General features: G+C 49.2%; 2 protein-coding genes across 10 annotated transcripts in view; both read left to right on the forward strand.

Annotated features, from left to right (window-relative positions):
• WDR31 (WD repeat domain 31) overlaps window positions 1–2,297 on the forward strand; it is a 37,467-nt gene extending 35,170 nt beyond the window's left edge. For 3 of the 4 annotated variants that reach the window (XM_063636079.1, XM_063636077.1, XM_063636078.1), the window contains one exon: window positions 1,994–2,293. In XM_063636079.1, coding sequence (XP_063492149.1) covers window positions 1,994–2,160 — 167 coding nt within the window. In that variant the 3' untranslated portion in view covers window positions 2,161–2,293. Of the gene's footprint in view, window positions 1–1,993 lie in introns of all 4 variants that reach the window. The other variant, XM_063636076.1, reaches the window with a different exon arrangement.
• Window positions 2,266–8,331, forward strand: RNF183 (ring finger protein 183). Of its 6 annotated transcripts, none has more exons than XM_063636082.1 (4): window positions 2,342–2,393; window positions 3,214–3,327; window positions 5,668–6,479; window positions 7,200–8,331. In XM_063636082.1, exon 4 carries the CDS (start codon window positions 7,237–7,239, stop codon window positions 7,813–7,815), a length of 579 nt encoding a protein of 192 aa, XP_063492152.1. In that variant the 5' UTR covers window positions 2,342–2,393; window positions 3,214–3,327; window positions 5,668–6,479; window positions 7,200–7,236; the 3' UTR covers window positions 7,816–8,331. The 6 variants fall into 6 exon arrangements, with proteins under 6 accessions (XP_063492151.1, XP_063492153.1, XP_055127391.1 ...); XM_063636085.1 differs by having other exon boundaries at window positions 2,348–2,393; window positions 5,668–5,792; XM_063636081.1 differs by lacking the exon at window positions 3,214–3,327 and having other exon boundaries at window positions 2,266–2,393; window positions 5,665–6,479.
• The last annotated feature ends 3,913 nt before the right edge of the window (window positions 8,332–12,244 follow it).

Below are 12,244 nucleotides of genomic sequence, written 5' to 3' on the forward strand. Positions count from 1 at the left end.
CTCCAGCTCAGAAAGAGGAGAATTACTTAGACATTTTCTTTAGAGATCTAAAACTTCCCAAAGTCCACAGTTTTATTTTCACTCAATTCTAGGCTAACTTAAAATCAGCATTTTTGCATTATTCTTTCATTCAATATTTATATAATGAGGGGATTAGATCAATAGGGGATTGGTGAAGTGATTTATGGTACAGCCATTCAATGAAATCTGATACAACCATTAAAAAACCGAAGGTCATTTTTTTTTTTTTTTTTGAGACAGAGTCTTGCTCTCTCGCCCAGGCTGGAGTACAGTGGTACGATCTCAGCTCACTGCAACCTCTGCCTCCCAGGTTCAAGCGATTCTCCTGCCTCAGCCTCCTGAGTAGCTGGGACTACAGGTGTGCACCATGACGCCGCCTAATTTTTGTATTTTTAGTAGAAACGGGGTTTCACCATGTTGGCCAGGCTGGTCTTGAACTCCTGGCCTCAAGTGATCCACCCGCTTTGGCCTCCCAAAGTGCTGGGATTACAGGTGTGAGTCACCGCCCTGGGCCAAAAATTGAAGAAGGTCTTTATGTACTAATACAGAATGATATCTCAAATATATCATCAAATGAAAAAAGAAAAATGCAGAATAGTATATAATATGCACATTTATGTAAAAAGAAGGTAAAGGAATACATAGATGTTTTGCCATGGACATGCTGTTTGTGTATGCATAAAATATCTTTGGAAAGATACACAACAAACTGATAGTATACTACTTTGATTTCCAGGGAAACTAGGTAGCTGTGAAGAGAAAGTTTTCACTGTGAAATCAAAACATTCACATGCTCAACCATGTAAATATATTACCTATTTAAAAATCAAATGTGGGCACGGTGGCTCAAGTGTAATCCTAGCACTTTTGGCAGGTGGATGGCTGGAACCCAGGAGTTTAAGACCAGCCTAGGCAACATGGAGAAATCCCATCTCTACAAGAAATACAAAAATTAGCCAGCCACGGTGGCATGCACCTGTAGTCCTAGGTACTTAGGAGGCGGAGGTGGGAAGACTGCTTGACCCCAAGAAGTTGAGGCTGCAGTGAGCTGTGATCGTGCCACTGCACCCCAGCCTAGATGATAGAGTGAGACTCTGTCTCAAAATAAATAAATACATAAAAATTAATGTAAAAAAACACAAATGAGGGGACGAGGGCATGTGATTACATCACCACGAAGATACATTTATTTACTTGTTTATTTCTCAAGTACTGCTGAAAATGTCAGTAAAGAAATAAGGGGCCAGGCACGGTGGCTCACGCCTGTAATCTCAGCACTTTGGGAGGTCGAGGCAGGTGGATCACCTGAGGTCAGGAATTTGAGACCAGCCTGGCCAGCAAGGCGAAATCCTGTATCTACTAAGAATGTAAAAATTAGCCGTGCATGGTAGCACGCACCCATAGTCCCAGCTACTCGAGAGGCTGAGGCAGGAGAATTGCTGGAACCAGGGAGGTGGGGGTTACAGTGAGCCAATATCGCCCCACTGCACTCTAGCCTGGGCGACAGAGCAAGACTACATCTTAAAAAAAAAAAAAAGAAAGAAAGGAGGACCATAGGTACAAAAAGAATTTGAGCGGGAACAAAAGATGGGCCACGTGAACAGACCGGTCGTATAACAATAATAGTTCTGGTTAACATTTACCGAGTTACTGTATGTCAGGCCCTGTGTTATTACGCGATCTCGACACGTATTACCTCGTTTAATCTACAGATCAAGTAGGTAGGTTATTATGGCCATTTCAGGTGAGGAAACTGAGGCTGGCAGAAGTTAACTAATTTGCTCAAGTCTCCATCGCTAGTTAAACGGAGTTTGGATTCTCAGTGAGGACTGAACTCTGACCTAGAAGTGTGCCTTGCTTGAGAACCTTGGCTCTTCAGGCAGACGCTCAACCGTCTCCAGACTATCTTTCTGCTGAATTAGTGGCCGCTTTTGTCAGTATTTTGCAAGAGCTATTTGTATTTTGGTTGCAGGGGCTCAGCACAGGGAAGGATCCATCTCGGCTAGAAGCCAGGAGTCAAGGCGGGTCAGCGCACAGAGGACAGTGGAATCCGAGGGGATGGCAGGAGATCAACTGGACCCAGAACAGAGGCCTGCAAGGATGAGTGCATTTGACCCCCTCAGAGAAAAAGCCAGATGACTCACAGGAGAAAGACAAAGCAACCAAAGCTTCCCGGGTGTACAGGAAGTCCAAAGTCACCAGAAGGAAGAAGAAAACCTGAAACAGGGAGAGCTGGCCAAGCGCTGCTAAGACCTATGCAAATGAGACCCACCCACGCTTCCTGGAAATCGGGCCTGGGAAGTCAGAAAACAAAGCACATGCGTGCAGGGCTGCACGGAAGGGAGGCGGAGGAGGCGGCTCCGAGGGAGCAGGTAAGGAGACAGACAGGGTCGCGGAGGGACGGGTCACAGGGCCCCAGAGTCCAGAGAGGCAGCAGCCCTGCAGTGCGCGGCAGGCGAACTCTGGCCTGGGAGGGCAGGCTACTGGGTTCATCTTTCAAACTCAGCTACTCTTTAGCTGGGAAGACTTCGGCAAGTCGCTTCACCCTTCTGAGCCTTGGCTTCCCCATCTAGAAAATGGGTCTAAAAATAATCATGCTAACTCTGTATTGAGCACCTTCTGTATTCTACTGGGCACCTTACAGACTATTCCTTCCCCAGAGCAACCCTATAGGAGTGGGATGATTAGCCTTTTTTACAGAGGAAAATGAAGTTCAGAGAAGTTAAGCCATTTGTCCAAGACAAATGGTTCCAAATCTGGTTCCAAAGCCGGCACCTTTCTACTCCCCATTCAGCCTCTCTCACAGGGTGGTTTTAGAGTATCAAATGGCTTTCTGCAAACAACAAAAAATCCTAAAAGGCAAGTAACCTATCTAGATGGATCGCCACACTTAGATCTTAGCAAGGGCCAGGGCCCTTTGTAAACTGTGAAGTGCTATGGAAATGCCAGTTCTTGGTTGAAAACAATGGAGTGATGCTGGAGACAATTGATATTTGGTGATGCGATGACCTGTTCATAGACCAAGGAGATGACTTTGGGGCAGTGTTTAGGATTTACTGTAGCTGAGATGTCCTGGCTTGGAGTGGAGGTGATACATGGCCAGAGTCTCTCCCCAGCTGATCCTGAAACAACAGTGGGAGAGCAGCACAGATACAGATCCAGGCAATAATGATCCTTCCTCCTCTTGGACAGCCTTTTACAGCTCTGGCCATGGAACTTCAGAGAATGTAGGTCTTATCTGGGGGGAAACAGGAGATCTTGACGTGTAGTAACACAAGCTTACTGGAGTAAAGTTAGAATTTTCAGGTAAGAGAATTAAAAAAAAAAAAAAAAAAACTTATAATCTTGCCCCCAGAGATAACCACTGCTAATATTTGGTTGTTTATCTTTCCAGACATTTTTTCCATTGCGCACACACTTCTGAAAATTGGATTATGTGGTAATATGGTTTTGTTGCTGGTTTTTTTTTGCTTAATGACATTATATCCTAGGCATATATCCATATTAATAGTTTTACCACATCATAATAAAGGCTGCATAATATCTCTTCCTATGGATGGAGCAGAATCTACTTAATCAGTGTCCTATTACTGGATGATGATGTAGTTCTCCATATGTCACTGTGAAACCAGCGCCTGGATGGGCATCTCTGTACTCACATCTTTGCAGAAGTCCTTGATGGTTTCCGTGGAATCAATTCCCAGTAGGGGAAATGATGAGTCAAGGTTACATACAGTTTAAGGCTTATGATAAGTATTAAAGGTCTGCTTTTAACACATTCTGGGATTGAGGGGCTTCTCAAAGCTTGATGCAGAGAACTTAGTCATGTCTTTGAAGTCAACCTTGACCCTTTCTTTCTCTCAAATCCATTTGCATTAATAATTTCAACTGCCTCATATATCCATAACAATGTTTTGGTCAACAGTCGATTACATATGTGATGGTGGCCACATTAGATTATAATACCTTATATTTACCTTGCCTTTTCTAAGTTTATGTTGAAATATACACATAATTATCATTGTGTTACAATTGCCTACAGTATTCAGAACATAATAAGCTGTATGGGTTTGTAGCCTAGCAGCAACAGGCTAGACCGCATAGCCTAGGCATGTAGCAGGCTCTGCCATCTAGGTTTGTGTAAATACTCTGCGCTGTTCACACAACGATGCATTTCTCAGAACATATTCCCATTGTTAGGTGATGTGTCGCTTTGTGGTCTTTACTGGGTGCTGGGCTCTAACTAAAAGCTTTACTAGTTTTGGCTTCCTTTTCACAAGGAGAAATAGAGGCACAGAGAGGTCAAGCAATTCAACTGGAATCACGGCCCTAAATAGCCATGGATCTGGCATCATGAACCTTGACAGAAACTACAGCTGGATCCCTAGAACTCCACTGCTTCTTGGGAAGTGGCTTTGATTCTGTCCCCAAAGATATCACTTATCCCATCCCATTTTATCTTCTCCGCCACTGCCTAACCTGCACCACCATCGCACGCCTGAGCCACACTGCTGCAGCCCGAACGGGTGTTCCCTTCCCGATCTTGTCCCTCTCAGCCTGTCCTCTGCTCTGCAGCTAGAATGGTGTTTTAAAAATGAAAATAGGATCAGGTACCTTACCCTACTGCTTACCCCTGGAATAAAATCCAGATGAGCTCCCGAGCTCACAGGTCCCGCGTCCTATCCCCCCTCCACCTTGCCTACTCCAGCCACCACACCTTGATCACCCTGGACTCCTTTCACTTTCTCAAATTGGAAGAGCTTTCCTCTCCTCGGGGCCACACATGCTGTTCCCTGGGCCTGCAACACTCTTCCTCCACTCTGCGTGGCTGGATTCTTATATACTTTGGTCTCAGCTCTTCTGTCACCCTTTGCAGAAACCTTCTCTGGTGGTCTCAGCGGCGGCAGCCACCAAGCACCCAAAGCCCATTTTCCTTTTTGCCGTTTATTAACAACCATTAAAATTGTGTATTTATTTATTGCCCATTACTCATTAAATGTCTCTTTGCCTCACTACACTCTAAATGCCATGAGGTCAAAGACAATGTCTATTTTGTTCACCATGATACTTTGCACAGCACCTGGGCTACAGTAAGCACTCAATAATGTCCAAGTGGATGAATGGACTGCAGAATAAAGCACTGGTGCAGAGCCCTGCTAAACTACCCTAGTTTCACTTAGGGCTCCATCTCCCACTGCATATCTTCATTTCCTCCTTCCCTGTTTGGAGCAGTGCCAGAGGTCTAGAAGAAAACCAGGAAGCCACAGGTCAGAGAGTATAAGCATGTTTTGCTTCAGACATCGGCTCAGTCGGGGTAGATGATGTCATATCAGGGGCTCTAGGGAGACTTCCTTCTCCTGGATCCCCTCTTGCACAGTTCCTGGATTTCTACCATGAGTCTTCTGGCTGTGAGGGATTCCCGATCACATGCAAACACTTATTATCTAGCTAGTAACACGCGCTGAGTAGGTGGACGGCATGGATGCAGCCTTCTGTCTTTACGAAAACCATGCGTCTGAAGACATGGGTCCCATGTCACCATTAACTAGCTGGGTGACTTTGGGTGAGTCACTTCTTGTCTCTCATCTGCAAAGTGAGTAGTTCAGATGGAGAATTGGTTTTTAAACTTTTTCTTTTCCCCAGCAGATCAACTCTTCAAATTATTCAAATGACCCATATGAGAAACAGAGAAAAGCCAAGTATTTCTGGTTGAAACGGAGAAGCTGAGCTGGGGTGCGCCTCCCTCCTGCTCCCCGCTTTAACTCCCTAAGGTTGGTGGGATGGCCAGCTCTAAGATCACAGAAGGCTGACCGGCTGTGTGCTAAGAACAAAGCAGAAGGCAGCGAGGTTTGGACACGCTGCTTGCAGTTACTTAGGCACATTAAAAGATCAGCGGGTGACTGGACTGAATCTGATAGTCGGAGCTTTTAAGCTTCGAAGTAGGTGACTTTCACAGCAACTGAAGTGCTGAGCAGGCAGCCCCTTTGTGCAAGGAGGAGGTTCCAGCCACTTTCGTAGAGAAATGAGGGCCCCAGAGAGAGGAAGCCCAGAAGACTCACTTACCCTCTTCACATCTAGAAAGAAGAAATTGCCACCCTACCTTTCCAGATCAGGGACTCCAGGTCTTGAAGGGACTGCCCACAATCTCACAGGTGCTTGGTTTCTAGGTTCAATTAGTTGCCATGCCCTGGGGGGAACTCAGGTCCCCCATCTTCCTCCCCACCCCACCCCCCAGGAAGCTCTCTGGCCTCGGCTCCAAGCAGGTGTGCTCAAGAGGCTGCAGACTGGGCCACCTGGCAGCCCCAGGTGCGCGTGCATGCTGCCATGGAGACAGGCCCCTGGGTTGGTGGCAAGAAGGCAGTCTCCCAAAGCTTTGCCAATTCAGGGGAGGGAGCGACTGGAGCCTCAGGCCCTCCATAATAGTCTGCCTGACCACCCTGGAGCCCACAGAAGCCCAGGTGCGTGCCCTGAAGGTTTCCCAGGACAAAGGGAGGGAGGAGGAGCCAGGGTAGGCAGAGGATGGGGAAGAGGCTCTGGAAGGGGAAGAGGCTCTGGAAGGGCTGATCTGGGGACTGGGGCAGGGGAGCTTCTGCAAGGCTTCCAGGTAAGGAGAAAGGCCTTTCCAGGGGCCCCCTTGCCAGGCCAAGGACTGGGTGAGTAGGATGTGGAGGGTTGGCCCTCTAGCTCAAGGGGAGGAAGGAAAGAGGGCTGGCATTTGTCCCCATAGGAGGGACAGACCAGGGAATTCACAAAACCCATCTCTGCGCTAGTCAGGGATTTGAGGTAGCAGGGAAGGAAACATTTGTCCTGTAGCAAAACCCGCAGACTGCGGCTTACCCCCAGCTCCCTGGATTCAGGGCAGCCAAGGGCACAGACACTGACCATAAGGAGCATTTGTGTCCAGCTCCAAAGCCCAGGGTGCCGTCTGCTCCAATGCCGGCTCACCTGGGGGCTCTTGGTAGGGGTGGCCCAGACCTTCACCTTGACAGAGGGGAGGCTGCAGGAGCATTTGACTCAACTCGATGGCTTAGGAACTGGTGATCAAGAACAAAACGCTTTTGAACCTAAGTAAAACGTGGTAATTACACCTTTCAACACCCACAGAACACTTTGCCCCAGGCCAAGCACAGGGATGGGGCTTCATGACTGTTCCTTTGCTCCTTTCCCCTTTCTGCCAGGACTTCTCCCACGAGGCCTCCCCGTGTGTGGCTGAGGATGGCTGAGCAGCAGGGCCAGGAGCTTGAGGCCGAGTGCCCCGTCTGCTGGAACCCTTTCAACAACACGTTCCATACCCCCAAAATGCTGGATTGCTGCCACTCCTTCTGCGTGGAATGTCTGGCCCACCTCAGCCTGGTGACTCCGGCCCGGCGCCGCCTGCTGTGCCCACTCTGTCGCCAGCCCACAGTGCTGGCCTCAGGGCAGCCTGTCACTGACTTGCCCACGGACACTGCCATGCTCACCCTGCTCCGCCTGGAGCCCCACCACGTCATCCTGGAAGGCCATCAGCTGTGCCTCAAGGACCAGCCCAAGAGCCGCTACTTCCTGCGCCAGCCTCGAGTCTACACGCTGGACTTTGGACCCCAGGCTGGGGGCCAGACTGGGCCGCCCCCAGACACAGCCTCTGCCACCGTGCCTACGCCCATCCCCATCCCCAGCCACTACTCTCTGAGGGAGTGTTTCCGCAACCCTCAGTTCCGCATCTTTGCCTACCTGATGGCCGTCATCCTCAGTGTCACTCTGTTGCTCATATTCTCCATCTTTTGGACCAAGCAGTTCCTTCGGGGTGTGGGGTGAGTGCTGTTCCCAGACAAGAAACCAAACCTTTTTCAGTTGCTGCTGGGTAGGGTGACTGCGGAGCCTCATTTGGTATCGTCTTCCTTTATAGTGTCGTTTATTTTACAATCCAGGGATTGTTTAGGCCATGTGTTTGCTTCTGGGAATAATTAAAAAAAAAAAAAAAACACACAAAAAACGAAAAGCTTGAAGGACTGGGAGATGTGGAGCAACCTCCAGGTGTGAGTGTGGCGTCATGGAAGGGCAGACAAGCGCTTCTGACCACAGAGCTCCACAGCAAGTTGTGCCAAAGGGCTGCACAATGGTATCCAGGAACCTGCCGAGCCCACATAGCAAGTTGCATTTCTCACTGGAGCTGCTTCAAAATCAGTGCACATTTTTTTGAGTTGCTCTTTTTACTATGGGTTGCTGAAAAAAAAATTGGGAAGTGAGCTTCGATTCTGTGGGTAAATGTGCGTTTGCTTCTCTTTGGATGTCTTGCCACCGGTTGCAGTAAAAGTGTTCTGCATTCATTAATTCATTCACTTATTCATTCCACGACCATTTACTGGGCTGGTGCTGAGTGCCAGAACTGAGGGAAGGGAAGAGTAGGATTATCCAGGGGTGGAAGATGGCCCTTGCTAGCAGGAAGGGGTGTGCTCATTCAGCTGCTGCTTCTATGAGACCACCTCTTGCCAGCATGTAGTTCATGGAGTGTTAGGTGAGATCTACAGGTGAAAGATGTTAGATCAGTAGACTAGGGGAAGTCTGGGATTTGGAGGAATAGGTCTTTCTTCCTCCCAGCAGATACAGAGGCCCTGATTAGAATGGACACGGGGTAGAGTTCTGATTCCCCTCCCCCAAACTCCATAATTCTGGCTTCAAGAAGATGGAAACGCTGGACACAGGCAAAGGTTAACTCCCATCCCAGGCCATAGGAGGCAGCGGGGGAACCCTAGCTTTCACTTTACATGATAGAATCCAGGAACCAATCAGACAGAATCTGGGGGCTCAGGCTGTTGCCTGATAAGTTGCAACCTTGCAGTGTCTAAAACCCTGATTTCTGTTTCCCCAGTTTTAACCTTGTCTGGCGGCTCAAGGCTCTGAAACAATTTTAAAGCGGTTAAGATACCATCGAAGCCTGGGCGCAGTGGCTCACGCCTGTAATCCCCAGCAAAGACTAGCTGGGCGTGGTGATGCGTGCCTGTAATCCCAGCTACTGGGGAGGCTGAGGCAGAAGAATTGCTTGAACCCAGGAGACGGAGGTTGCAGTGAGCCAAGACTGCGCCACTGCACTCCAGCATGGGCGGCAGAGTGAAACTCTGTCTCAGGAAAAAAAAAAAAAAAAAAAAAAAAGGATACCATTGTGTCTGAAATTGGTGGGTTCTTGGTTTCACTGACTTTAAGAATGAAGCCGTGGACCCTTGCGGTGAGTGTTACAGCTCTTAAGATGGCGCGTCTGGAGTTTGTTCCTTCTGATGTTCGGATGTGTTCGGAGTTTCTTCCTTCTGGTGGGTTCGTGGTCTCGCTGGCTCAGGAGTGAAGCTGCAGACCTTCGCGGTGAATGTTATAGCTCTTAAGGTGGCGCGTCTGGAGTTTGTTCGTTCCTCCCGGTGGGCTCATGGTCTCGCTGGCTTCAGGAGCGAAGCTGCAGACCTTCGCGGTGAGTGTTATAGCTCATAAAAGCAGTGTGGACCCAAAGAGTGAGCAGTAGCAAGATTTATTGCAAAGAGCAAAAGAACAAAGCTTGCACACTGTGGAAGGGGACAGGGTTACCACTGCTGGCTCCGGCAGCCTGCTTTTATTCTCTTATCTGGCCCCACCCACGTCCTGCTGATTGGTAGAGCCGAGTGGTCTGTTTTGACAGGGCTCTGATTGGTGTGTTCACAATCCCTGAGCTAGACATAAAGCTTCTCCACATCCCCATCAGATCAGTTAGATACAGAGTATGGACATAAAGGTTCTCCAAGGCCCCACCAGAGCAGCTAGATACAGAGTGTCGATTGGTGCACTCACAAACCCTGAGCTAGACACAGGGTGCTGATTGGTGTGTTTACAAACCTTGAGCTAGATACAGAGTGCCGATTGGTGTATTTACAATCCCTGAGCTAGACATAAAGGTTCTCCACATCTCCACCAGACTCAGGAGCCCAGCTGGCTTCACCCAGTGGATCCTGCACTGGGGATGCAGGTGGAGCTGCCTGCCAGTCCCGCGCCTGCGCTTGCACTCCTCAGCCCTTGGGTGGTCGATGGGACTGGGTGCTGTGGAGCAGGGGGTGGCGCTCGTCGGAGAGGCTCGGGCGGCACAGGAACCCATGGAGGGGGTGGGAGGCTCAGGCATGGCAGGCTGCAGGTCCCAAGCCCTGCCCCGCAGGAAGGCAGCTAAGGTCTGGTGAGAAATTGAGCGCAGCGCTGGTGGGCTGGCACTGCTGGGGGACCCAGTACACCCTCCGCAGCCGCTGGCCCGGGTGCTAAGCCCCTCATTGCCCGGGGCCAGCAGGGCCGGCGGGCTGCTCCGAGTGACGGGCCCGCCAAGCCCACGCCCACCCTGAACTCCAGCCGGCCCGCAAGTGCCGCGCGCAGCCCCGATTCCCGCTCACACCTCTCCCTCCACACCTCCCTGCAAGCTGAGGGAGCCGGCTGCCGCCTTGGCCAGCCCAGAAAGGGCTCCCACAGTGCAGCGGTGGGCTGAAGGGCTCCTCAAGTGCCGCCAAAGTGGGAGCCCAGGCAGAGGAGGCGCCCAGAGCGAGTGAGGGCTGTGAGGACTGCCAGCATGCTGTCACCTCTCAACCATCACGCAAAAAAGATACCATCACAAATATGTAAGGATAATATTCTGAGGTTTTGGGGGTTTTTTGATATGTGGAATAAGCGTTCAGAGGCCAGAATTTCAGTTGATTTGCTCCAAATAATGTTAGAGTACCCCTAGGAGTTCTAATGTACAAAATACTCCAAAATATCCAAGACATATATTTCACATTTAGAAAAACCAAACGGTTTAAGCTCCAATATGAAGAAAAATTCTCCATTACAAAGTTGGAAAACTGCCTACACATTCCTCTAGGGGACTAGCAACTCTCTCTCCATTTGTGCCATCAAAGATAATTACACTAAAGCTGGGTCTCCACCTTTCCTCATTGACTTCATTTCTTTACACAGCGTTGCTCCTTAAACGCGGCAGGTAAATTAGGCAATAATCTCGGGCTGGGCGCGGTGGCTCACGCTTGTAATCCCAGCACTTTGGGAGGCCGAGGCGGGTGGATCACGAGGTCAGGAGATCGAGACCACGGTGAAACCCCGTCTCTACTAAAAATACAAAAAATTAGCCGGGCGTGGTGGCGGGCGCCTGTAGTCCCAGCTACTCGGAGAGGCTGAGGCAGGAGAATGGCGTGAACCCGGGAGGCGGAGCTTGCAGTGAGCCGAGATTGCGCCACTGCACTCCAGCCTGGGCGACAGAGCGAGACTCCGTCTCAAAAAAAAAAAAAATAATAATAATAATCTCACAATGTCCTCTGAGCTAAGCGGACAGGCGAGGGCAGCTCAGGACAGGAGGAACTGAGGAAAGCCCAGGAAGGAACACTGGCCTCTGCACTAGGGCCTACTAACCTCAGCAAGCTTAATCCCCAGTTTACAGATGGAACTGAGGCTCCATGAGTTTAGCTACCTTGTTCAAGGCCACCCAGTTAGTAGGTGGTAGATCATCTTTTCAGTCAAAAAAGAACTTAGATCCTTGGAGTGGTTGATACACCACCCAAATAAGACAAGATGTAAGTTTGAGGGTTTTTCTGATAGGTGAGTATATACAGTCATCCCTTGATATTCAGGGGGAAATGGTCCCAGGACCTCCTGAAGACACCTGAATCTGAGGATGCTCAACTCCCTGATATAAAATGATGTAGTGTTTGCATATAACCTACACACATCCTCCTGCATACTTTAATTCATCTGTTGATTACTTACAATACCTAATACAATGTAAATGCCATGTGAAGTTGCTATACTGTACTGTGTAGGGGATAATAACAAGAAAAAAAAAGTCTGTATATGGTCAGTAGTATATTTTCGACCTATGGTTGGTTGAATCCTTGGTGTGGAACCCGCTGATAGAGATGGAGGGCTGCCTAAACATTATGGTGTCTCTTGTTTTCACATTCGGTAGCTGTAGCCTTGGGGCAGTCCCATCCTCTTCGAATGTATCTGGAATGCATGGGAGCATCTTTTGCAGGCAGTGGAGGGGGTGAATAGCGCTGCTGCTATTTAGGGCTCAGAGGTCTGGGATACTAACACCTGCTGCAATGCTTATGTTGCCACAGTTCCACACGATGAAAGATCATCTAACCACAAATGCAAATAGCTATCTTGTTGATAACAATAGGCTCCTCATCCGTTCAGGATGTGGGGGAGTTACTTTAACTCCATTGGGCATGAGCTCAGAGATCGAAGTGAGTTG

This window comes from Symphalangus syndactylus, chromosome 3 (genome assembly GCF_028878055.3).
Source record: "Symphalangus syndactylus isolate Jambi chromosome 3, NHGRI_mSymSyn1-v2.1_pri, whole genome shotgun sequence".
Lineage (NCBI taxonomy): Eukaryota > Metazoa > Chordata > Mammalia > Primates > Hylobatidae > Symphalangus > Symphalangus syndactylus.